Consider the following 26,591-nt stretch of genomic DNA (forward strand, 5'->3'; position numbering starts at 1 on the left):
ATGAGAGCTGAAAACAATTATCAATACATTTTTTTAAATGTATATGTTGTATTTCACTATTAAATGTCTTTTCAGTGTAAAGTTAAGAGACAGCTTGATGCGTAAATATGGTGATGCACCCTTATCCTGTCATCATAAAATGGAGAGAGAACTTCCGTGAAACACACACACACACACACACACACACACACATTCACATGTTAATATTGCAGTAGAGTAATGCTCCAGTGTCATATCATTTTCATCACATCTTCCATTGTAGTGTGGTTTTGCCCCCTAATGACAATGGCTTTGTCTTAGTCTGCTTATATGATAGAAAAACTTTTATGCTCAAAATACCTTATTCTTATGTTTTTAGGTAGGAAAATCCAAATAAGATACTTAAAAAAACTGTATCACCCTACATTTCTTCACATTTTACATTTAAATTTATTAAATTAAACAATCTTTAAAGAATTTAACAGCTTTTATATAGTTAAAATAAGTTTAAAAGGAGGTGTAATAAATGTAGATGACATTGGTAGCACTGCTGAAAAACATTTGCTGGCAAAAAAGGTCAATTCTGTCTTTGTATTAACAGATAGTGTTTTGTTTACTGTCAACTTTAACTTCACTTTCTCGTTTCCTAGTACAATGTCTAATTGTGGTTGTAAAAACTCTGCTGACAGTTTTTGGTGTATTTGTGGTGAATTTGTGATTAAAAAACACCAAAGAAATGTTACAGACTTTGTGAAAAAGGTTTATCTATCATAGTTAGGATCTAAACTCACTGATCAAGATGAATTTTGGGCTCTGCATAAGGTATGTTATGTGTATGTTAAAGATAGGAGAAAATGGCCCAAAAAGGAGAAAAAGCCTTTAGATTTGTTGTTCCTGTGATATGGAGGGACCCAAGAAATTATTCCAGTGATTGATACTTTTGCAGTGTTCATATTACTGGTCATAATCCGAAAAAACAAGGAGGTAATAAGCTACCCTTGTAGTGCCTTGAGAATTTCGGTGTAAATTCTAGACACATACGTATTTCCAGCGTCTCGAACGCACGCCCTTGTAAAGATGGGTGTGTGAAAGTGGAACTGTGTCTACTGCACCACGATTATGTGTGTGCACAGCACAAGGTGTGCAGCATGCCCAGCACAAAGAGCAAATGCGACATACTCCGTGACAGTGCTACTTCAGTCATTATTGAGAACAGTTGAATGTTGTAAAAGAAAAGACACTTATTCACTTATTAGCCTATTGTATTTGTTATAAAGTATGTAAGAGTATCTGTTGGACCAGTAATTGTTGGACTTACAAAAATGAATCATTTATATGGTGTCTTGTTTGTGGGAGTGAACATACAGTGAGATTGGTTTAAAAGTATCCTGAGTGTACGGAGTTCAAAAAGTTCCTCCAAAACAGCATCTTATCTTCAGAGAAGAAGCTGGGCAGACAATCGCAGCCGGCTATCCTGAAAAGAAGATCGGCGAAACAACTCCACGTAAGCTCAATAATAAAGTGGGAGTGTGAGTCAGGCACACCAGCACCACACTGCTCCCTCTAGTCACTGAAAATCGCCAAACCCTAACCTTCTGTCCGCCATCTGACTGGTAGGGTGTGGTTTAGATTTGCTGGTTCCTGAACCACCGGATGATTTAAATTCTGTTCTAACAGAAATATTTTCTGATGTACAATCTGATTGAGATGAACCAGATGATGATGAATTCCATTGTAATACAGAAAGTCTAGAACCCAAATTGTTTACTAAGACTGAGCTTAACAATTTGGTCAGTGATCTGGGCTTAACAAAGGAAAAAGGTGAATTGTTTGGCTCTAGATTAAAAGAAAAGAACTTATTGCAGTTGGAACCAGCATATATGTGTATAGAAAGAGAGAGCAGCAATTTTCCAAGTTTTTCAACAAGACGGTGATTTAGTGTACTGCTCAGACATTTCCAGTCTGATGGGAGTTTGGTATTGAATACAAAAAAGGAAGACTGGAGGCTGCTTATTGATTCATCCAAAACTAGTTTAAAGGGTGTTTTATTACACAATGGTAACATGTTTGCATCTATACCTGATGGGAATTCTATACATATGAAAGAAAGCTATGAAAACCTAGAAATAGTGCTAAATAAAATAGGCTGTTCTGCTCATGGTTGGGTGATATGTGGCGATCTAAAAGTAACATGCATGCTCCTTGGTCAGCAAGGTGGCATTACCAAATTTCCATGTTTCTTGAGTGAATGGGACAGTAGGGCTAGGGATCAACACTGATACAGAAAGGACTTGCCAGTGAGGGAGCCTTTAAAAACTGGTGAGAACAACATTCTACTCAAAAACCTTGTCGAGCCAAAAAACATATTCCTACCAACTCTACATATAAAGTTAGGCCTAATGAAACAGTTTGTAAAGGCTTTGCCTAGAGATGGACTGTGTTTTAAGTATCTCTGCCAAAAGTTTACACACCTTTCACAAGCTAAACTAAAAGGAGGTGTCTTTTTCAGACCTGACATTAGAAAATTGATGTTTGATGTTAACTTTGAATCCACAATTACCTTAAATGAGAGAGAATGATGGGTATCATTCAAGCAAGTCGTTACAAAGTTCTTAGGAGATGAAAAAGACCCAGAATATGTTTCTATTGTAGCTGCAGTGTTAAAGAAGTTTATAACTTTACGATGTTTAATGAGCCTGAAAGTTCACTTTTTGAACAGTCACCTTGATTACTTCCTGGACCATATTGGAGATGTTAGTGAGGAGCAAGGAGAGCGTTTTCACCAGGACTTAAAGTGATGGAAAAAAGCTGCCAAGGCTGCTGGAACACCAACATGATGGGGGCCAGCTGTTGGTCACTTCACCAAGAAGTGCAGCAAGCAACTCATCGTAGAAAAAGTTACACTGAAGCTTCAAAGAAATTAGAAAAAGATAATTCAAACCAATTCCAGCTGAAAAGTGAAACCCCTATTAACATGTATCATTGTTTTAAGTAGCTTACTGTAAATACAAACTATGCTTATGTTGTAACAAAGCGTTTCATTAATTTCCTCATTTACCGTATGGCATAGGATTTGTATACTATATAATAAAAAGCATATTGCTTGAAAACTACGGGTGATACAAAAAACTAAGGGTAGATTTGGATTCGGCTCAAAAATCATTAAAGATAAGCTATCAAATCAAAGTTTTTTTTTTCATTTGCCTGTGATTAATGTAGCACTAATTCATCCTCTCTGTCAGACTTTGTGTTGTACTAAAGGGCGTACCGAACATGAAATTTTGTCACTAGTGTGGAGCAGGACACAAACAACAAACATGGTTGGAAACTTCTTGCACACTTCATAGAAAACAATGTTGCAAATAGATGTTTCTACTCATCATAAATATCACTTTAATTACTTTAGTAGTAGTATTTCTTCTTTAAATTCTCCCGTGTCATAGGAGTTTAACCATACTTATTTGAATGTAATTTTAAACTTTAACAGTTAATATTGTCTGATCACAGGCAGTGCTAAATGATGTCCAGCTTTCTTTGCTTTCTGTCTTTGATTAATACAATCATTTTCAGTAGGCATTTTTGATACAAAATATAACGTGCAGTTGATGAAAAAAAATTGACCCTCTACAGGCCAATGAACAACTTGGAAAAACATCAGAGAACTACTAATGTCGTTGAAATTTCTGGTTCAAAAGAAGTGAAAATCAGCGAAAGGACTTCGGATAAAGTAACAAAAACTTTTACCTTTGACAGTGTTTTTGGACCCAGTTCTAAACAGGTAATAGCTTTTGTTTCTTTGATATTACAGAATGGAGTTATGTTCTATTTCATTGCCTTTCTATCAGTAATTTGTAACTTTTTCTGTTGCTTGTAGATTGATGTTTATAACTGTGTTGTTAGTCCATTGATTGATGAGGTGTTGTCTGGCTACAACTGTACAGTATTTGCTTATGGCCAGACTGGCACAGGAAAGACATTCACTATGTTAGGCGAAAAGGGGAACGCTTTAAGTTCGTGGCAAACTGTAAGTAAAATTAATTTTTGTTATTAACTCTATTTAATGTTAGTTCAAATATTAGATAAGAATTTTTGTAGCAAGTGAAACATCTGGCTTACACCTTCTTAATTGAAGGTACTGGTACTAGATGTTTAAGGCTGATTCCATGTTAAGTGGTCTAGAGACTCCCACATGACGATAATGGATTTTGATGGAATTTTGTGTGAACATTTGTACATGTTCTCAGTAGACACTTGTAATGTTTCATGAACATTATTTTGATACTTAAGGTGATAATCATTTATTTGACCCTATAATACAGCTGGCAGCTAGTACCCATGAGTTTTCAGCAACTTTGAGACATAATATCTGTATGAGTATTTTCTTGAAAGAAAGAAAAAGGCTAGGCCCTATTGTACAACTTTTTTGACTCTTAATGAAATAATTAACAAAAATTTTAATGTTTTTCATGTAGATAGCTTTAAGCAAAATTGACCAAAAAATAGCAGCTTGGAAAAATGTGAGGTGTAGCTTTTTATAACTCTGGCCAAGTAAGTGTGTAATAAACTGAAACTTTGTATGTTACAACTTGCCAACAAAAGGTCTTAGAATATAAAATTTAATTCTCTTACTACTTTCCACTAGTTTACAAGTTGATGGCAAAGTTGACAACTTTAGTAAAAATGACAAAAATTCATATTTTATCCCACTTGTACAAAAAATTATATTCTGCATACTCTTTTTCAACCATACTCATTAGTAAGGCCATGTTCCAAACCACCTAATGCTTGATTTGCTTTTTTAATGCAAACATAAGAGGCCAGAAGTAGATGTTGTCTCTTTTAGGTCTGAAGTTTATGTCCACTCTAAGCTACTTAGTTTAGAAGTCTCATTTGCTGGGCAGATTGTCACCGACTGAGCTATAATAACTGCAATAAAGACAGATCTGGAACACCACACTTGTCACTCCATGATGACCAATAAAACAAATTTGCTGGGCTATGTGGGTGCATATATGCACAGACACAACCGGGAAAAATATCGGAATTTTTTTAGAATTCTAGAAATTTTTCATTTTAGTTTACAGTTAAAATTTGTGGTTTTGACAGCTAGGAACTGATACTGTAACAGAGAATTTTGCTATATCCAACTACTGTGAGTATGCCGCAGCAATGAAACATAAATGACAGGAAAAAAGTAAAAAATAATACTTAAGTTACAAAGGAAATGAGCAGTTGGCAGCAGGTTCATGCTTGTGCGCTTGTACAGCTGAGACACTTATGAGCAGTACTTTCTCCTGTTTCTGGCTGTGTAGCTGAATCAGCAGTAGCAACAAACAGTCAGATGCTACCAGGAGAAGTTTTTCTGGCACCCCCTAGCTGCTGGATTCATGCATGCGCAGACCAGTCTTCAGTTATAGTGGTGAAGGGGGTAGTCTCCATGTGACCTGTGTTTACATGTAGTGATTTTGTTGTTTTCTCTTGGTTTACAGCTCTCACGTCAAATGAAAACTAAATGAATTTCTGTGGCCGGGAGCTGTCAAGTGAATTAAAATACATTCACATAATCACGGAAGGCTAAAATTGTTGTTAGTTTCAGTTTTCTGATCTCGTTCACGTTTTTGGCAGTCATGCATTAATGGTCTTGCAGAACAATGAAGTCATTTTTGTTGATTTTTGAAAGAAATTTGGCTGTTATTAATATTTTCAACAGAAGTAGTCAATTTATTTGAAATGAATTTTTTAATTTCACAATGTAGGCTAGTTTCAACTGTTTACTGAATTTAATGTGCATGTTTTCATCTTCTGGTACATATAAAAGAGCCAAACACTAGACAATACTGTATTGGTACTCCAAGAAAATTTGCCCCAAAAACCGCAATGGGTCATCATTCCATGTCAAATCAACACACCTATTTTACCTCACCCTCTTAGATTTTGCTGAAAGTTTGTGTACTTATAGTGGGCACTGAGACTAAGAAAAATACCAAATTTCAATTTTTTTTATCTCAAACAATTCCTGAAATATGGCTATGTAAACTTTTCAAAAACCAGCCAAAAATGTGTGAATGGACTTTTTTAAATTGTCCTAGGAGCTGCCCTAATTGAGCTAGATAACTGGGAAAGGTGTCTTTTGGCATGCTCTTTCCAGGGATATACAACAAAACTTAGCTTCTAATTAATAACCCTTTTCAAAATGGTAATTAATAAATCACATGGCAAAATATAAATCTGGGATGATGATGGGTTCATTGTTAAAAAAAATTATTCCGGACTCTTGTTTTTCACTAACGGCCCTAGTTTGACCAAATTGACCTTTAACAAACAGGAATTTCTTTAGAATATGCTGAAAGGTAAGTAAAAAAAGTATTATAAATATCAAAACATCACCTTTTTAAACCAAAACAGATCAGCATATTTTATAATTAAGTTGATTGCTTATTTTAATTTCATACAACTTCACTAACAGTATATTAACCGATATAACAAAAACAAGAAAGTGAGCATTTAACTACAAACTGAAATAAAGTATGAATAAGTACAAGTATTTACATAATAGTTCTGGTCCATGATATTTGAAATGGAACTATTAAACAAATTAAATACGTAATGCTTGTTTTTGAGTAACAGGTATCGGTACATAGCTAAATTTAATGCAATAGGTACTAACAATAATTTTGAAACAACTTTCTATAAAATATACATAACACTAACCTGAGACAAAAATTAAGTTTTGAGTTGAAAGTAGTTTCCCAATAAATTGTCTTGGAACTTCACATATTACATTTTAATAAAGCTGACTGGGTTTGGTTTACATTACTTTCATTAAGAATGTATGTTCTCCCTGTCGGAGTAAATGGATTCACTTTTGTGAGAACATCCACAACTGACGCCCACAGGGCATCTGCATGTGCAGGATAAGAGAATGACTTAGCTGGTCCACATGGATGAAGAAAAGTTATTTTCACTTCATCAAGTTCTTTGTTTTTTTTTCTAAAATGTACCCAAACCACCAGTTTCTGCCATATAATGTGGTGACATACTCGATACATCTTGTAACTTCAGTTTGTCTGGTGATGTTACTTCCCTCTCCTAACTCTGCATATCACCTGAGAAGTATTTGACTATTAATTTTGATGTAGTGTTGGGAATGAAAGCGTGAAATTGCTGTGTTCCTTTGATTGACAATGCCTCTTCAAGTCGGCTTTTTAAGAATATTTCTGAAGCAGTGTAGTCTTCTTGAGTGGAATATGCAAAATCACCATTTGTGATATTATCTACTGCCCACTCAAATAGACCTCGTGCGGTTTGGATCTGATTTTGGTATGGCCTTTGCAAACTCGCACGAGCTGCCAGTCTTTACTGAACCCCCTACTCCATCACAAGGCCCTTTCCCTTGTGCTGTGGCTGAAAAATGCCATTCAGCTTTTATGTTGAAGTCTTCCTCGTGAAGGCAAAGGTTCAGGAAGTTTTTCTTATTTTTATACTGAGTGGTATCTTTTGAAATTTATTTGTTAGATATGAAATTAGCTTCTTTTGGAAGGTGTAAACTGCAGTTGTATTGTGCTCCAGGCAATCAGAAACAATGACAAAGCTCATATGCTCAATTTTGTCTTCCTGTTTGTAATATATAACAAAAGGATGAATGGTAATCTGTTGTCTCGTCCAGTGGAAACTCTGAGCTTCATCCTGTAGAACTATACTATAATTTTCTGAAAAATCACATATGACAAGAAATTCAGATTCCATAAGGTTTTCTCTTGTGGAATTAGGAATGTTCGTTGTTGCTTGGCAATGAAGTCATGCTGAATCAAAGTCGACATCTGACTACAAAATAAATCTATGAATTCTTCAGAAGTTTTCTGAACAATTTACGGATTACATCGGTCAACTGACATCCACTGTCGGAACTGAACTTGTTCAATTAAGTTTTCATGAAAAGTCTTTTAAAATTTTACGTATGACAGTTTCTCCTGGGCAGTATTCCCAGTTTCCCATGTTACAATCAACTGATGATGGATTGCAAAGCATTTTTGCAATGCACTGCTTATAATTGTTTAAGCTGCTGTTTGTTACTGTATTTAGTTTGGCATTTTCTATCATTAATTTTATGTTTTGGTGAGTTGTGCACACGCAGACAGTGTGTGTGTGCCACTCTGGCCAGCTAATACACAATGTTTTGGTCTCAACTCAGCAAATTTAGAGAAACCTATTTTTATGTTAGGAAACTTGTCTTTAAAATGCTTGTAAGCTGCTTTAAGGTTACGCAGAATAAATCTTTTTGATATTTTTGTTTTATTTCCTCTTGTTTCTGTAATTGTCACACAATCTTTAATACCTGGCATTGCCCTGCTAACTTCATCATTTTCATAAAATGAATGTATAGTTTTGACAGTTTCTGTTGGTAAACTGGTTTTGGGTTTGGACCTTCCATGAATCCTTTCTCTTTCAAAATTTTTTTGGACTGCCCAACAATGCAATTAGGAGCATTAAATTCCCTCATTATTTTCCTGACACTCCACTTTTCAGGTAAACTTGTAAGAATCATTAGTGTTTTTGCTCTACTTATAGAATTTTTAAAGTTTCTTTTAAGATTTTGAAGAACGGATTCATTAGTATCAGTATCTGACGAAGAAGTTTCAGGAGCAACAAAAAGTTCACGTGTCATTGATGAGATTTTCTTCACTTTTGATTGACCGTAATGCCTAGATGTTAGTTTTCTCTTGTCAATTGGGGACTCACCTAGTTCTTGAAGTGTTGTGTTCAATGTTTTAACTGCTACTGAAGTTGGAGTGAACTCAGGGTCTTGGTCTCGGATGATTATCTCTGATCCAGAAGATTCTTCAACACTTTCATCACTGATGAGCTCTGGTGTATTTTTCAATTTGGTTACATCTCTCCTACATTTATCACAAGTCTTGGCACCACTTGGTATTTGAGGAAATAATTTGGACATCCATGTTGTGACATTTCTCAGTTTTTTTTTCTGTCTCTAATAAAATGATTTGACTTCTTCAGTGGATTACAACACTGCACTCTTACAGCACTGCACTTTTTACTTGGTTCCATATTTATACAAAAACCACTTATAAACTGCCCTTCAGTGTATAGATGTACTTGAAAATGAACTATTAAATATAATAGATACAGACTGGTCAACACAGAGGTAACAATTGATTTGCACTAAAACCACAGTGCACAATAATGCTGTAGGCACACAAAGCCTTAGAAGGTAACAATGCAGATTACATCATCTCAACAATGGCTACAGTCTCTGAATTATTGTACAGACATCAAGCCCTATGTATACGGTCCTCTACTGGCGTACTACCTTACAAGGTCAGTTTGGTCAAACTAGGGCCATTAGTGAAAAACAAGAGTCCAGAATAATTTTTTTTAACAATGAACCCTTCATCATCATCCCACATTTATATTTTGCCATGTGACTTACAACAGTATGAAGTAGCGTGGAAATATTTTGAAAATTTTCAATTATGTGCTTCTTGTAAAAAAATTAAATCGGAATAATAATTACCATTTTGAAAAAGGTTATAAATTAGGAGCTACGTTTTTTTGTCTATCACTGGAAAGAGCATGAAAAATTATGCAAAATGACACCTTTCCCAGTTCTCTAGCTCAATTAGGGCAGCTGCTAGGGCAATTTAAATAAAGTCCGTTCACACATTTTTGGCCAGTTTTTGAAAAGTTTACATGACCATATTTCATGAATGGTTTGAGGTAAAAAATTGAAATTTGGTATTTTTCTTAGTTTCAGCACCCACTATAAGTATACCAACTTTCAGCAAAATCTAAGAAGGTGAGGTAAAATTTTTATTCAAAGTGTGTTGATTTGACATGGAATGACTCCACTGAAAAGCTTAATATCGGGTATGGGCACACTTCATTACGAATCTTGACATATGAATGCGCACTTTAAGCCGAATTACGAATTTAGTACGGTTTACAAAATTCTGATGCTGTTGGAGTATCCTGTGATGTCCTGTTTCTTTTATGACATAATGTAAGAAGATGAATGCTATATACATATGAACATAAGGCCTTCCTGTGTCAAGTGGTAATGACTGTTTTCTGGTGCTCTCTGGCAACAGTGAAACAGGGTGTATACGACCCGGGACAACCGGGAGATCCGGGAAAAACCCGGGAATTTTTTCATCCGGGAGAAAACAGGGAAAAACCCGGGATATTCTTAGAATTCCGGGAATTTTTGTTTTAGTTTACAGTTAAATTTTTGTAATTTTGACTGGTAAGAACCGAATCTCTAACAAAGGATATTACTGTATCCCGCTACTGCAGAATAATACTTCAACAATAAAACATAAACGAGAGAAAAAAACGAAAATAACTTAAATTGCATAGGAAATGAACCATATACAACAACGACACACAGTGCTCATGCAAGCGTCTGCCAATTGAAAATGTGTCAAAGGCTTTAGGGAGACTATGCAGTGCTTCATAACAACAAATTGTCTCCAATGAGCATGAAGTCACAACTGTTTACATTGGATTCGTTTTAGAGTTAAGAGCGGGCTCGCGCGCATGCGCAGTTGAATCACGTTTCAGTAGCAGATTCTCCCGCTTCTGGCTACAGGAATTTGGCTGTTGGCTATGCAAGCTGTCGCAGCAAGCTAGATGCTACCAGGAAAAGGGGGCGCCAAATTCATATTCTTGAGGAAAAAAACTTGTTTCACAAAGCGCCTAGCATCCAGCGCACGTTTGCCTATCGATTATTCATATGATTTTGAAACACTTCCCTGTTGGTTTTTGAACATTTTTGAACCCATTTTAAATTGATTTCTGAATGAATCATAAGTAGACTTTTGAATGCATGCATTGTGTACGTGATGTCCCTGTCAGAAGAATCCTCGTCGTATCTAGAAATAAACTTTCGCAGACAAAAGGGGGCGGCACTATACGAGCTGAGGGAGTAAAGCCGAACGGATGAATGCCAATCACTGTCTGATTATGTGGTTGATTGGGTTTGCGAATGATCAGCATTGTTATAATTACTAGCGAAATCCATAGATTCAGTCTACCAGAATGGAAATAAACGACTGACAGGAATTACAGATGAGAAAGATTACGTATTATCTTCTTGGTGTATCCAAAAAAATGAAATTTTGACAGAAAATTTTTGGCCAGATCGCTACACTAGTAAGGACCAGTAGTACAGTCCCCGGCTAGCAGCCGATAAGTTCTATTCTGGAAGTAACGCGGAAAACATTGTTGGAACACGTAATAACGCCTAACCGGAAAATAATCGCGGGATAACTAAACCTGCGATTCTGGCGGGGTTAGTGAAGTTGATCGGCGAACAAATTTTGACAATGGCACCAATAGCTACAGAATAGGTGATGACAGGATTGTTTGTTAGAACGAGAAAGGAGAACAAACGGGGACATCACACAAATTATGGAAGAATAAGACGATTCCAAATTTATATAAAAATTTCGTAATACCGGTACTACTTTCCGATCTCATGCTCGAGAAGCTGGTGCGTATGAATGAAATGTGAAACTATTTCCTAACATAAACCTTTTTGCTTGTGGTAGGCCTAATAGGCATTTGATATTGGTACTATGTGAACTATATTCTGTCGTTATAAAAATGGCCATTTGTGCCAAAACAGTCTCGTTTATTTGGTGTGTTACAAAATTGCTGCCATATTAGAAAGGCCTATTTTGTTTTATCTAGCAGACAGTGACAAAATAGACATAATCAGATCGAGAAACCACACCAGTCTTAGGTATTATTTGTATTAACAGCTTTTTCAGTATTAGATAACGACATTTTGATTTTTCATGTAGCAAATCGTTTGACAAACTTTGATGAGGTAATAGATTCTTTCGCAGAAAGGAAGGCATGCCATGTGAAGCTGTAGCAAGATTAGAGAGAAAAAAATGCTAGGCACAAAGGTTTGAAGAAATGTGTAATTTCTTGCTTATCTCTTGTCAGTATTAGTTTTATATATCCTATATGTAATTTTTTATTGCACAAAACAGCAAGTTATTAACTAATAGGCAATAAAGAGTTCAGATTTTCTGAAGAGTTGTTGTTCTCTCGATTACAAGTAATCCCATCCGTTATTAATTGCGAGATTTTTTTTAAGAGGAGCAGGCTGTCAAACTGACCGACTGGGAACAGGAGAGGCACCACAGGACATTTAAATTTGCACTGTCCTGAATATAGTTTGGACGTGTTGTAGAAAAATGCTTTATGAACAGGCGTGGCACTGCACTTTGGCATACTGAAGACCAAATAATATGTCTTACTTTTCCTCGAATACATATATTTTATATTTCAGACTTTTCAGAAAGATGTGCGCTACAAGATGAACATATTTTGAAAATTCGATTTTTTTTTAGTGTTGACCCGCTACGCAAATGTCGTAGATCTGGGGCTGATGCGCAGAGCAGTCTGAGTAATAGTGGGTAGTCCCCACGTGACCCGTGTTTACATTTAGTGATTTTGCTGTTTCCCCTTCGCTTACTCTCACGTCAAATGAAAAGAAAACGGATATCTGTGGCCGGGAGCTATCAATTGAATTAAAACACATTCACATAATTACGGAAGGCTGAAATATGTCATTAGTTTCAGATTTTATTTTATTTCCACCTTTCCACCTTTATGCCATAATAAAGAAGCAAACATGATATAATTCAGTACTGGTGCTCCAAGAAAATTTACATCCCGAAAACCACACTGAAAAGCTTAATATCAGATCGAGGTCTACTTCATTGGGAATATGGACATACGAATGTGCCCTTTAGGTATGCACTTTAAATGTGCACATTTTAATATGGTTCACAAAGTTCCGATGCTCTTGCAGTATCCTCTGTATTTTACACGTACGTACATACGGGCTTCCTACATCATGATAGGTACCAAAGTGTGGTGTCTCCTGTTATCTGCGCTCTCTGGCGCCTGCTGAAACGAACCTATTTCTAACATGTCACGAGAAAATATTGCGGCCGGCCGCGGTGGCCGTGCGGTTCTGGCACTGCAGTCCGGAACCGCGGCACTGCTACGGTCGCAGGTTCGAATTCTGCCTTGGGCATGGGTGTGTGTGATATCCTTAGGTTAGTTAGGTTTAAGTAGTTCTCAGTTCTAGGGGACTTATGACCTAAGATGTTGAGTCCCATAGTGCTCAGAGCAAAAATATTGCGAATAGTGGTTTGAAAAGCGTTACTTTCAAAGTAAATATCCTTTTACCAAAGTTGAACTATGTGCAAGAATGTACCATGAATTTATTAAACCACAGAGCGTTTGACTCTCATTTGAAAATCAACTCTTTGATGACGAGCCATTTAGAAGAATTTCAAACCCTGAAGATCAGACATTTATGTCGTAATTGAAAATTTTACCGGAAAATCTGTGCGATATGTCTTAAAGTGTAACACGCGCAAAAAACATCAACAGTATATGAGAAAGATTAGCTTCTCTTGCAGCTTGAGGCCAGTATTATATGTGAAAGCTTTGCTTTTCTTGTAGCAACACTATGTATATTAATTTAAACTATTTACTTTCCCTGTTTGTGTGTTCGTGCTACTTAACAATGATGTTGCTGCTGGCTGACTACATCACGTGTCCTACGGTCTGAATATCCGCTGTCATCGGCTGGCGGGATCCCGTGACATGAGCTAGAACGGCTTACAAAAGCGCATCGCAATCTCGATTTCAATGATTCAGAAAATAACATGCGGTGTTTGGTGGAATTTTCGTAATACGAAAATACGCAGCGTACATGTTGCTGCACATCAAAGATATTTCCAAAACATATCTTTTTCCCTGAGTTTCGTTTTTTAAAGTGCCGGGAAATTGTACACCCATATATAAAACCATAACCATTCAAAGGATTGATAAGGAAAAATATACTGTCACCCGGGAGAACGTGTATTTTTAACCTGGAAATCCGGGAAAAATCCGGGAATGTTTTTTTCCTTGTCCACATATACACCCTGTTTATTGGCACATACACTGTTAATCCAATTGCTCTCCACCAAAATCTGTAGAAAGGAATGAAATCGTTTGGGACCAGCCTCCCTGCATGCTATTGTGGGATCAAAGCAGCTTACAGCTTTTGTCAACCTGAAGTGTAAAGGAGATTTCTCCATCAACTTTGACACAAGCTTGATCATTCTTCTTCTGCATTCGCTCCGGAACTTAGCGATTTCAAGGGCTGTGAGAGACCTGCACATTCTGAATTCATTCTTGACGGTGAACCCAATCTTGACGTGGTTCACACCCAAAAGATTGGATTCTTTGTCCAAATTAACTGACGGCGAGATCTTCGTCCGCTGGACAAATCGTGTCATCGTTGTCTCCATTATCTCTGTCAAAGCAGAGTGGAGGAACGGTGCTAGCGGCCAATCGGATTGGAAATCCCTTAGGAAAGGTGTCAAGTCTCCAGCAAGAGTCTTGAAAAAGGCAATTTTCGGACCAAGTAGCTTGTCCTTGAGGTTATCCTCCACTACTCCGTAGCTAGCACATTTTCGTTTGTTTTTTTCTTCCAGTTTTCCAACAAATATTCGTAGAAGCAGAAGAATTACTAGAGCTCGCTCAGCAACGTCCACATTCTCCAGCCATCGGATCGTGCAAAACTTTAAGGAAAACAGTTCCGATTCCGCTGTCGAAATATGCAGAGCTCTTCTAGCAGGGACATCCTTAAAAAGATTGTACAAGGCACGTAAAAACTGAATTATCATCCACTGTGTTTCTTGAATTGCGGACTTGAAGGCGCCGTGAACAACGTGAAGCCCACACGTTCCAATTTCCAGTAAAACGTTGTCTACTCCTTCAATTTCTTTCAAAAAATTTTTAAGTTCCCTTAAGAACGCGAAGTTGACGTTAGGGCCGTCCATCGATACTTGTAAAAGTTTTTTTATTGCTTTGCCGGGAATTTTTTTTTCTTGAAGGACTCGAGTAGCTTAGCTGCCGTCGAACTGCCTAGAAAAGCCGATGCGTAGTAACGGGTGCACACTAGATTTATTTTTAATGTCCCAATAACGCACTAAAATGTCCATCTGGATTCTTTTGTACACCTTGTTCAAGGATTCGTCAAAACAAACAACAATCCTTGATGCGTTTACGAGGTCAGATTTAATTTCAGACTCAAAGAAGGGAGCTAATCCATATTGCATGATATAACCGATTTTGTCCTTTTGTAAACGCATGCTCTTGGCCACTTCACTGTCGGGGAACATTGCGGGGAAAAGCAACATGTCGTTCGCAGAACCACGCAGTGACTTGTGTGAAACGATGCACTCCAAACACCACGGTATTTCCGCCTTTGTTACTTTGTCCTTTATTGCCATCCGATCAATTCCTCTCAATTTATCCATGGGTTTCGACATTGCAGTGTCATCCTTCTGCGGAGGCGCAACAATTCCAGCGGCCAATGCCACTGTTGTTGACCCAGCTTAATCCGCAAATGTGATAGTGGAAGTAGAATCTGTCTGCTGGGTTGAAGTGGTCGCCGCCAGTCGGGTGTAGAAATACAAACTTGCTGGAAACTGCTTTCGTGACGTGCTTCTTGGGTTTTATCATGTCACTTGTAAGAGCCGATCTTCCCATTGTACGGATGTTAATGAGGGTCCCTGGACATAATCCACATTTAGCACTATAAAGGTCTGTAGGTACTTTCACCAACCAGTCCTTGAATGCTGTATCTGAAAGCCAGCTATCTTGAAAACCAATCGACATGGCGCTCTCGCAGTGGTTGTTGGTGGGCAACCTTTATTGGAGAAAGAAGAACGATGGATGTAAATAAGGCTGCGCCTCGTTATTATGCATAATGAAATATGACACAATGAGTGTTACCTACCTTGTCAGTTTATAAAATTTTGCCCCGAACGTGCGCAGAACTGAATTCAACAGGTGAGCCGAGCACACTGACTACTGACAGACTGTGTGATTTGAAAATCGAGCGAGGCACATTTGACAACACTGTCTCTGCCAAGCAACAATCGGCGTTAATTACGATATTATTAGTAGCGCTGCGTTTGTTGACCCTTTAAGAAAATATGAATGACAGGACGTATCAACTAGTCTTACTCCAGTAACCTGTTGCAAGTTTCTAGCTAATTTTACATGTACAGCACAGCACCTCAATTATAAAGACGAAAGATATTAAGGCCACCTCGCTCATCGACCAAAGTTCTGAAGGGTTCGCCACCTTTTCGTTCTAGCTTATTCTCTCTCTCTCTCTCTCTCTCTCTCTCTCTCTCTCTCTCTCTCTCTATCGACAGCTATTGGTTGCTTGCTCTCGTCTGCCATCCACGATTACTAAGTTATGAAGTCCGCCGGTTACGAACGACTTGGCCTCCCAGTTAGTTTACGTGCTAGCTACACGGCAGTCTATGATCATCTGAAGAACATGCTACTCGGCTCAATAAACTCGTATTTCAAGACTCTTGCTCCAGACTTTTCTTCTTTAATTATTGACCAACTTACGTAATGTTTTCTTTACCACTTATTTGTCAGCTAGTATTTTCCTGTAATACTGTCTCGATGGGTTTTTTTTCTGTTTACATATACCAAGTTATATTTTTAGCCATTGACTGTATAAACGGCAATTGTTTTATTTGTATTTAATCACGGTAACAGTGGCTGTATTATTACGGCGTTTCACGGTATTGGGATTTTGAACAGGCATGTAACGATGTTAGCTGCTGAAAGCGATGGCTCGTCTTTCGTGTGATCGATTGCTGCCTTGGTCATCTCACCTCACCTCCTCAGCTCGCAGCGATGTCTCTTCCCACTTCATCCAGTCACTGGATCGCTTTGCATTGACCAGCTGACGCCATGGTGACTCCTATTCTGTCCCATCCTTCATTGCCACTCCAGTCCCAGTCAGGCAGAATGCTCTCAAAGATCCCTAGACCTTGTTGTGAGTGCTCGCAGCCTTACGTCAGTAGGTGTTTAAATGTTGTACAGTATATGCAGAGTTTCGAATAGAAACAATGTAAAAGTTAATGCATCACTCGTTGAGAAAACATGACACCGACTACAGCTAAGTATAAACTTCACTTTGTAATGGTTCTCCTAAATCGCTGCAGCTATGATCATGAAATAAAAACTAAATAGTGTTATTGGAAAATGGCTTATGGAAAGTTTAGGGGTTTTATACTTCTGAGCACTTAGGAAACTAAATCCAGCAAAAACAACGCGTTTTGGAAAGACCTTTGATTCGCATCGGCATTTGGACTGCATGTTTGCGTAATAGGAAAGTATATATATGAAATACATCAAATACAGCAGTTTAGTTTCCGAAGCATTCTTAGGTTCCTGCCTAACCACGCCCTTCGAGAAAAAGCAGCAAAACATTGTTAATGCCCAGTATTATATGTGAAAGTTCAGCTTTTTGTGAAGATATAGTGTACTTACATTCCTTTAACCCATTAACCTTTCGTCTTTGTATGGTCGTGCTACTTAACAATGATGCTGCTAGTGGTTGAGTACATAACATGTATTATGCACTGATCGAGGCCCATGAGAAAGACAGGCCGCGGCGCGTACGTCACGAAGAACGGCCTGAGCTCGCTCGTTCCCGTAACTGAGCGGGCAAAATGCGTATTTAAATCTGTTAACTCGCAACCGGGTGCGTGCATACTAACGAGAATTTCATCTTGTACTGGAATCCGTTATTATGAAGTCTTACTGATTACTGTTTGTACAACAAAATTTAAAATCAATTCTCGATAGAAATGGTATAACCGCTCGTTTACAGCATTTAGTCTCTTCTTCGTAACAGTTCTCCTTTCATAGATGATGTGGTGCCTTACGCAACTGATAATCATTTTGGTATGATTTTAATTGCCATCAAAAGAGCTTGCAAAAACCCATTCTTTGCTGGGTTTTGTTTTCTAAATGCTGGGAATCTCTACGTATAAAACCTTACCATTCAAAGGATTGATAAGTTTTACAGTTTTGAGGTAAAGTATACTGTCACTTAACACAAAAAGTGTGTTTTTAACTGGGAAATACTGGAATTTTTTCCCTTGTGTATGTGTACACCCTGATGAAGCTTATTAAAGCATATTCCTGCCTGCCGGAAGTCTTAAGTAGGTTTCCAATCCACCTCTCTTTCGTAACCCCCAGGGGGTCCACAACTCTTTTGTGGATATGTGTGTAGTGAGCACGGGACCCCGAGCTAGTGTGGCCCTCTTTCCTTTCCGGGATGCATATATTCCTTTTTCACATCCTTCCCCACCTCCGCCTCTTCCCTTCCCTTTCTCCCCCTCTTGGAGTATGTTTAGTGCCTACGTCTGGAGATGGACGCTTGAAACTGTCACAGTCTCTCCTCTTTGCTTTCTCTGCTGGAAAGTCTCTGTCCTTCCTTTGTCCTTCTCTTTTCCTTACCTCTTCTCTTTACCCTCTTCTCCGCTGCGGCGTTTGAGACCTCTCTTATTTCCTTTCCTTTTCTTTGTTCCTCCCTATCTCTTCCCCCCCCCCCCCCCCCCTTTCTGTGCGTGTCTGAAGGCCTACCCACGCATTCCCACGCGTAGCCGGTAACAAGGTAACACGTAATTCCCCGCCTCGGGTAGACAGGTAGAACACACATGTATTCCCTGGTAACGACCAGGCCCAGGGAGGGGTGATTATCCGAGCTGTTACCTTCCGAAAGTGCTGATTGGTCCCTCCGTCCGTTTCTCGGGAGGTGTGTTCTGAGGTGTGAACAATCACCTAAGGCGGGAATGCCCTCAGAGAGGGTCCCCACAAGGAAGGAGTGCGCCATTGGAGATGCCGGTAATCGTGGGGGGATACTTCCGCAATGGTTTAATCATCATCTACTATGTCTGCTCACAAGCGAAAGTTAAGAGTCTCAGCCACAGACAATTCTTCCATCAGTGCCACAGTTCCTTGTTGTTTCTTGGTCTGGCGAAGGTAAAGACTTCTCCACAGTCAACCCTTTCATTATTCAGAAAGGTGTTGACACAATAGCAGGTCCTGTAAAGTCTTGTTCCCGATTACGAAATGGCATCTTGCGGTTAGAAACAGTCAGTGCCCTCCAGGCACAAAAATTGCTGTGTGCTTCACTGCTACACACCTTCCCTGTCTGGGTGGAAGCGCACCGCACTTTAAATTCATGACATGGGGTGGTTTATGCACACTCCCTCGACGGATTGTCCGACGAGGAAATTCAAAACTACCTCTCTGACCAGGGTGTAACAGCTATTCATCGAGTCATGAAAAGGGTTGACAAAGACTTTGTTCCTACCTGTACTGTCTTCTTGACATTTGACCGACTTCAACTTCCATCGAACATAAAAGTGGGCTATGACATAATTTCCGTTCGCCCTTACATCCCAAACCCTACGTGTTGCTATCGGTGTCAGCGGTTCAATCATACCAGCCAGTCATGTTCCAATCCGGCCAAATGCATTACGTGTGGCAAGGATGCCCATGAGGGTGCTTGTCCACCTCCATCCCCTCCATGGCTCACTCTTCATCGGGGTCTGCTAAATTACGAGCCCCAAAATCAGACACCCGGATTTCCAAAAAAGAGCCTACTCATGAAGATTTTTTACATACCCTGACTTCACAACCATCGATTCCTCCCTCATCTCAACGTCCTGTTTCCAGGAAGGATAATAAGAGACCCAGTTCCTCTCCTCCTCCGCCACGGCGTGTCTCATCTACAGCACCACCTGGCAGTAACCGCCCTTGGCCGTCTTCTGTGTCGCCGAGGCGCACTGCTGGCGGCTGATCGCTGGTGGCAGGAGCTGCTCCCGAACAACCTATGGATAAGGATCTTCTGCCTTTGGCTGAAAGCTGTTCCACGCTGTCGGCCACCGTCTCCGAGCAGCCATTGAGTTGAGGGCACCCTTGGTCACATTCTTCCCTTTTCTGTCCACCCTGTGTCCATTATCCATTGGAATATCTGCGGCATTTGAGCCAATCGGGATGAATTGTCGTCCTCTTACGATCCTACTCGCTGGTCATCTTCTGTCTTCAGGAAACAAAGCTGCGTCCCCACGATCGCTTTGTTTTCCCTCATTTTCAGTCAGTCCAATTTGATCTCCCCTCTGTTGGTGGCACTCCGGCACATGGAGGGCTCATGCTTCTTCTTCATGATACTGTCCATTATCACCCAATTCCCATAAACAGTTCCTTCCAAGCTGTCACTATTCGTCTTTCCCTTTCTGGATACTCCTTCTCTATTTGTAATGCATACATTCCATCGTCCACACCAATGGCAAGAGCTGATCTCCATCTTCTTGGTCAGCTTCTGCCCCCCTATTTGCTGGTCGGGGCTTTGGGGATCTCCGCGTCCTTGTCCGTGCGGCTCACTATTGATAGACGTCTTCCACCAAGTGGATCTTGTTTGCCCCAACACTGGGGACCCTACATTTTTGTCTGCCTCCACTACAAATTTCTCTCATTTGGACTTTCGGTCGGTACTGATCCGCTAGCTCGGTGCTTTGAATGGTTCGCTCTTGCTGATACACATTTGTGTCCTTACATTGCAGCCATATATGCGACCGAGATGCTGGGAGTTTGCCCAAGCCGATTGGACACTTGTTTCTCATTCGATGACCGTCGCTTTCCTAGCGTTGACGATGAGGTCACTCATATTTCAGAAGTTATTCTTACAGCTGCGGAACTTTCTATACCTCCCACCTCCGCTTTTCTCTCAGTAAGACGGTTTTTGTCAATTTTTGGTGTCGTACTGAGTTTCTTCCGCCTTTCTTACATCTAGTCCCTGTTAACCTTCTGTTCGCGGACGTCGCTAAATTCTTGGGTCTTATGTTTCACAAAAAACTGTGCTGGTCCTCCCACGTTTCCTATCTTTCGGCTCGCTGTCTGCGATCCCTCAACACCCTCCGTGTCCTAAATGGTACCTCCTGGGGAGTGGAGTGAGTGGTCCTTCTCCTCCTCTATCGTGCCTAAGTTCCCTCAAAATTGGACTAGGGAAGCATAGTTTACTCCTCTGCTCGGCTGTCTATTCTTCGGTGTCTCGACTCTGTCCACCACTGTGGATTACATTTAGCGACTGGAGCTTTTTACTCCAGCCCCGTGGAAAGACTTTATGCTGAGACTGCTGAACCTCTGCTGTCCAATCGGCGAGCTGTCCTTCTGAGACGTTATGCTAGCCATCTGTCTTCCATGCCTGCTAATCCGGCCCTTGACATTTTTTCAACGTCTCCTTGGATTTAGGGTAAGCTGGCCGCCCTTCCTCTCTACTACCACTGGGAGTCTGCTTCCGTCAACTGCTATGTTCTCTTTTCTTCCACTTTCCTAAAACGTTCTTGACAACTTGGGGTACAGCACCACCTTGGCTCCGGCCCCGCACCTGCCTGCTCTGTGACCTTTGTCAGTTTCCCAAGGATGGTACCCCTGCTCTTGTTAATCGCCGGGCATTTGCTGCTCTATGCGCACAAATGAAGGATGCCACATTTACACTGATGGCTCAAAAACATCATTTGGTGTTGGGAGTGCCTATATTGTTGATGACACCCCAAATCTATTTCGGCTTCCCGACCAGTGTTTGGTTTTTACTGCTGAGCTTTACGCTGTTCTCCAGGCTGTCCAATACATCCATCGCCATCAATGGATAGAGTATATTATATGCTCAGATTCGCTCAGCTCTTTCCTCACTCTCCAAGCTCTCTACCCTGTCCACCCTCTGGTCCACCGGATTCAGGACTGCCTCCACTTGCTCCACTTGGGGGACGTTTGTGGCGTTCCTCTGGATCTCAAGACATGTTGGTATCCGTGGAAACGAGGCGGCCGATGTAGCGGCCAAGGCTGCAGTTTCTCCTCTTCTCTGCTGTTCGCATGGTTCCCTTTGCCCATTTACAGTGTTTTATGTCGTTGTGTTACTCTTCTACTCTTTTATGGCAAGCACATTGGTCTACACTTCCCAATAATAAAGTGCAGGACGTGAAAGCCCTTTCCTGTGCTAGGACCTCTTCCTCCCGAACTCGTTGTCGGGAGGAGGTAATTTTAACTAGACTCTGGATAGGGCACTGTCTTTTTAGCCATCGACATCTTTAAAGTGGCGATCCTTTCCCGCCTTGTCCCCACTGCTCTCAACTGTGGACGGTGAGAAACCTTTTACTTGAGTGCCCCTATTTTACTCCGTTACATGCCCGTCTACAGTTGTCACCTGATATATCTTCCCTTCTAACAGATGGTACGCGCTCAGGTGATTGCATTCTCGAGTTTATTAGTGTCGGTGAGATGATGTCAGTCATTTGAAGCTCTTTTTGGGGACAAACAACTCCCCTTCTATAGTGGTTTTTTATGCTTTCCTTCTGTTTTTAGTTTCTCACTTTTTTGAGTTTCGCTCCCATTGCTGCTGGTTTCCAGTTTGGTTTTTTTACCTTTTCCTAAGTCACAGACCGAGCGCTAATGACCGTAGCAGTTTTGCGCCCTAAAACCATAACAAAGAAAGAAAATAAATAAATAAATCTTTCATAAATAGATACGTGCAGTGTTCAGTTGTCCTGGCTGTAGATCTGATGTTAATATACCTCCTTCAGTGTAACTAATATTTGCCAGAAAAGATGACTTGTTATTTCAAACTCTGCTAACTTGAAGTGTTGTTTCATCAGTTGGAAAAAAATTATTTTTCTCAAGCTGGTACAAGAGTCCTCATGAAGATCTATTTTGTTCACCTTCTTTGCTGGTGAATGCAAATTTAATTACATTAATGCTCTGTGTAGAAGTGACACATCAATAGGTGTAATAATCTGCCCATCAACTGGCCATTGCAAGCTTGCTCTTGACGCTAATAAATTTGTTGTATCTTCTATCTCATTGCAAGGTGACTTTACATGAATTGCAGCATAGAAAATCCTTTCTGTTGTCATTCTAAAGTCTTTTATGACAGCACAAATTGAGGTAGTTTTATCTAGGTCTCGGAGCTATCAGTGGAAATAATGGATGTGGGGGAAATCCGAGCAAGTTTTTTTTTACATAATTTGTCAGTATCAAAAGTAATTGTATTGTTGCAGACAGTCATGGACAGGTTAAAGAACTCTGATTCCACTTCCTTATTTTGGAAAAATAGAAGATGAATGAATGGGTGAATTTTTGCTCAACTGTTTTCACAGTGAAAAACTTGCATTGCTTCCTGAATGGTAAATGAGTAATTTTTGGCAAAATCCGTTAGGATAATAATCTTACCTGTTATTAGATCAAATGTAGTGGTTCAAAGATGCGAACTTTGATGTTTAATGGCGTAATGATGACATGAAAATTGTAAATTTTTGTTCCTACTTGCTAAATAAATTAATCCACTGGCATTTGTTTCGTGCCCTGAGTGTCCGGACTGGCATTGATCCATTGCTTATACACAGTAATGGGTCATCTTGTATGAATCGGCTAGCAATTGCTATAACATCTGGTCCATAGCTCGGTACTTTTCACAGTGGTGTGAGCATTCTTCAAATTGCTGACTTTAAACTGCCATACTGGAAATCTCAGTTGATTAGCTTAAATTATTAGATACACAGAAAAGAGCACTGTGCTTATTGCTGGATTCTTTACACCCTTTCATTTTTAGAAAAAGAATTTTATAGTGCTGAGTGCTTAAGATATGTTTAAAAATCACAACTCTTTTACACTTTATATTTGTTTTTCGGTTGAAATCTCACGTCTCTTCATTGGGACTTCTGATTCTACCTAAATACTACTAAACAATTGAAAAACATAATAAAATGTCAGATTTAGTTTATCAGTGAAGGGACATAGCTTCACACCACCTTCGCTGTTTCATTGTTTTTTTTTTTTTAGCGCCTTATATGCTCGTATTGAAAGACCAAATCTAGCTTTTTTAGATGGCTCAGAATGTAGTCTAATGAAAATAGTTTAACTGTGTTTGCAGGAAATACTTTTCCAAAAATGATGTGCTGAAAATTTCCATTTTTGGGATTTTTACAAAAATTGTTAACTTGACCACTGCTTGTAAACCATTGGAAAGCAAGAGGCAAATGAAATTATATATTCTGAGACCTTGGTTTGGTAATTTATTGCAATCAATGTCAGGTTTATCTCACAATTAGATCTGGAGATTTGATAAGCTAAATTTCACTTTGGCCTAGTTTTCTTTAATTTATGAAAATATTGTTCGAGATACTATCACAAAGTTGCTGATAACTCATCGGTACACTGTTGAAAGGTATGCTATTGGGTCAAGCAAATGACTGTATCTCTGCAACTATTAAACGGTAAAAGTAAAACTTTACCAATGTTAAAATAAATTTTCACACTTTTTCGAAATTAGCCCACTTGGCATGGAACACGTGAAGAAGTGTGAATATACACTAATGAACATTTTGTTTCCTTTCTTGTGAAGAGTGATTGTAACATTGGATCGCTGTAGCTCCAGAAATGAGGTGGTCGTCAGGAAGTTGTCACAACACTACTATTGTGGTAGTCGATGCAGTGTTGCAGTAACTCGAAACAAAAATCTTGGAGATTGATGAATAGTACCTGATACTGACTTACAAGAAAATGAAAATTGTATGGAGTGTTAATATCACAACTAGGACTAAAGAAGCTGCAAAACAATATGCGAAAGTGACACATTGAAAATATTTTTAAATTGAATCTTTCTTGTAAACAATATAGTCATTCCAGATATTTTTAATTGTATGACTGGTTGTTCAAATGAACATAAAGCTGTACTGCCCAGTTCAAATCTCTCTCTGTTGCAAAAAATGTAATATATATGTTACTTACATTGGTGTTCAGAGACAGATCAAATTGTTAAAATTGAAGAAGGCTCCAGAACATAGCAGAATCCCTTTCATGTGCACTTCACAAAATTCAGAATAGCTTTATCCTCACAATTGGGTCTGGTATCTATTAAAAGTACCTGGGTATAACAATCCCTGCAGATGGTTACATCCAGGTATTTGGATTAGTTTATCAAAGTGGAATTAACATGTAGGCTTAATTGTAAATACAATGGGTGAGACTTCAGTTACGTGGTGAGATAATGATAAAGGGCAGTCAGCCTACAGAGAGGATTGCTTAAGAAATCATTTCTCCTGTGCTAAATATGTGAATGGAGCAATAAGAAAATTTGATGTGTGGTACAGTGCACTTCTCAGTATCGTGTGAAGTACGGATGTAGATACAGAATAGGCAGTCTTTGGATCTAAAATTTAGAGATTGTTAGCAGTCAGAAGCGTTGTCTGGTGGGCTTAATGAAAGCTACAAAAAAATAAATCTTTTTGATGCTATTTGTCTATGAAATTACTAAATAGATCATGGTTTCTTCCGGTGACAAAATGCTGCCTATTTTTTAAGTTTCATCCTGCCTGCCTAAAAATTATGCCCATAAAATAGATCATGCAGGATTGGTAGTTCCTGCACTAAGTGCCAATTTAGTAGTAGCCTTACATATGTTCGTGGTGTGTTAAGTATTTTGTACACTGTGAATACATAGCAATTTATGCTCACTGTTACACTGCTAAAAAACGATTTCTAACATAACAAATGCCTGGTCCCACATTTAAATTTTCTAAAATTATTTGAGGATTATTACCAGTACTCACAAGGAGACGTGCCCAGTGATGTGATAGACTTTCTGAAACTATCTATATGGTGATGTAGGTTATGATCCCAAGTATCACACACTGCAGCCATTCATCCTGGTGGGTCCACATTTGCGAGTAATTGACAAAGAAAAATTCGGAATTTTGTGTGACATTTAAGAGCATTAAAAAAGTTGCCTTATATAGTCCGGTTGTCTGATATAATGGATAGGGTAACAGCTTCACATATAGGAGGTTGTGGGTTCGAATCTCGTTAAATATGCAAATTTTTTATTTTATTTTTTAAATATTTATCAAAATTAATTTGCTCGTTATTTTTATTCATTTAATTGGTTTAAATGTAATTTTTTATTTCTATTCTTTTGACACTTTATTTTAATCACTGTATGAACTTCTTCATTTGTTTAATATTCAGTTATTGTGCAATTTTTGTTTGCGTGGTAGTCGTCATACAAACATTCAGAACGTAATAAACCTGAATACCTGTTGCACTATGGACAAAATAACGCAGGTGAAAATTTACATGAAAGACAGTTTTGTAAGTACAACAAAACTTGAGCAAAATGAGAAATATAGTGATTGCAGTAATGCAGACAAAAAAAAAGGCAGGGTGACAAAATAAAAGAAATTAAATCAAAATTAATGCATAAAATTAATTAGAAACATATGATGAATATTCAGAGTGGGGAAAAATGATAGGAAGAAGAATGAGAGCAAATGAAGAAGTTATTATGATTAAAATTATATGGCAAAGGAATGGATTTAAAACATTATATTTAAATCAATTAATTGAATAAAAATGATGATTGAAATTATATTGATGAATATTTAAAAATAAAAATAAAAATGTTACTTCATTTGACAAGATTTGATTCACAACCTCCTGTATGTGAAGCTGTTATCCTGTTCATTGTATCAACAATTAGACTAATTAATTATAATTTTTTAACGCTACTAAGTGTCGCCCAAAATTCAGATTTTTTTCAATTACCCTCAAATGAAGGCCCACCAGGGTGAATGGCTGCAGTGAATGATAGGAGATCTTAACCTGCATCACCGTATAGATAGTTTAAAAAAATCAGTTGC

General features: G+C 38.8%; 1 protein-coding gene across 1 annotated transcript in view; it reads left to right on the forward strand.

Annotated features, from left to right (window-relative positions):
• LOC124712866 (kinesin-like protein KIF11-A) overlaps positions 1-26,591 on the forward strand; it is a 226,950-nt gene that overhangs the window by 12,103 nt on the left and 188,256 nt on the right. The window contains exons 2-3 of the mRNA XM_047242904.1: positions 3,610-3,757; positions 3,854-4,003. Coding sequence (XP_047098860.1) covers positions 3,610-3,757; positions 3,854-4,003 — 298 coding nt within the window. The remainder of the gene's footprint in view (positions 1-3,609; positions 3,758-3,853; positions 4,004-26,591) is intronic.

The sequence above is a fragment of the Schistocerca piceifrons genome, chromosome 1 (genome assembly GCF_021461385.2).
Source record: "Schistocerca piceifrons isolate TAMUIC-IGC-003096 chromosome 1, iqSchPice1.1, whole genome shotgun sequence".
NCBI classification, from domain to species: Eukaryota; Metazoa; Arthropoda; class Insecta; order Orthoptera; family Acrididae; genus Schistocerca; species Schistocerca piceifrons.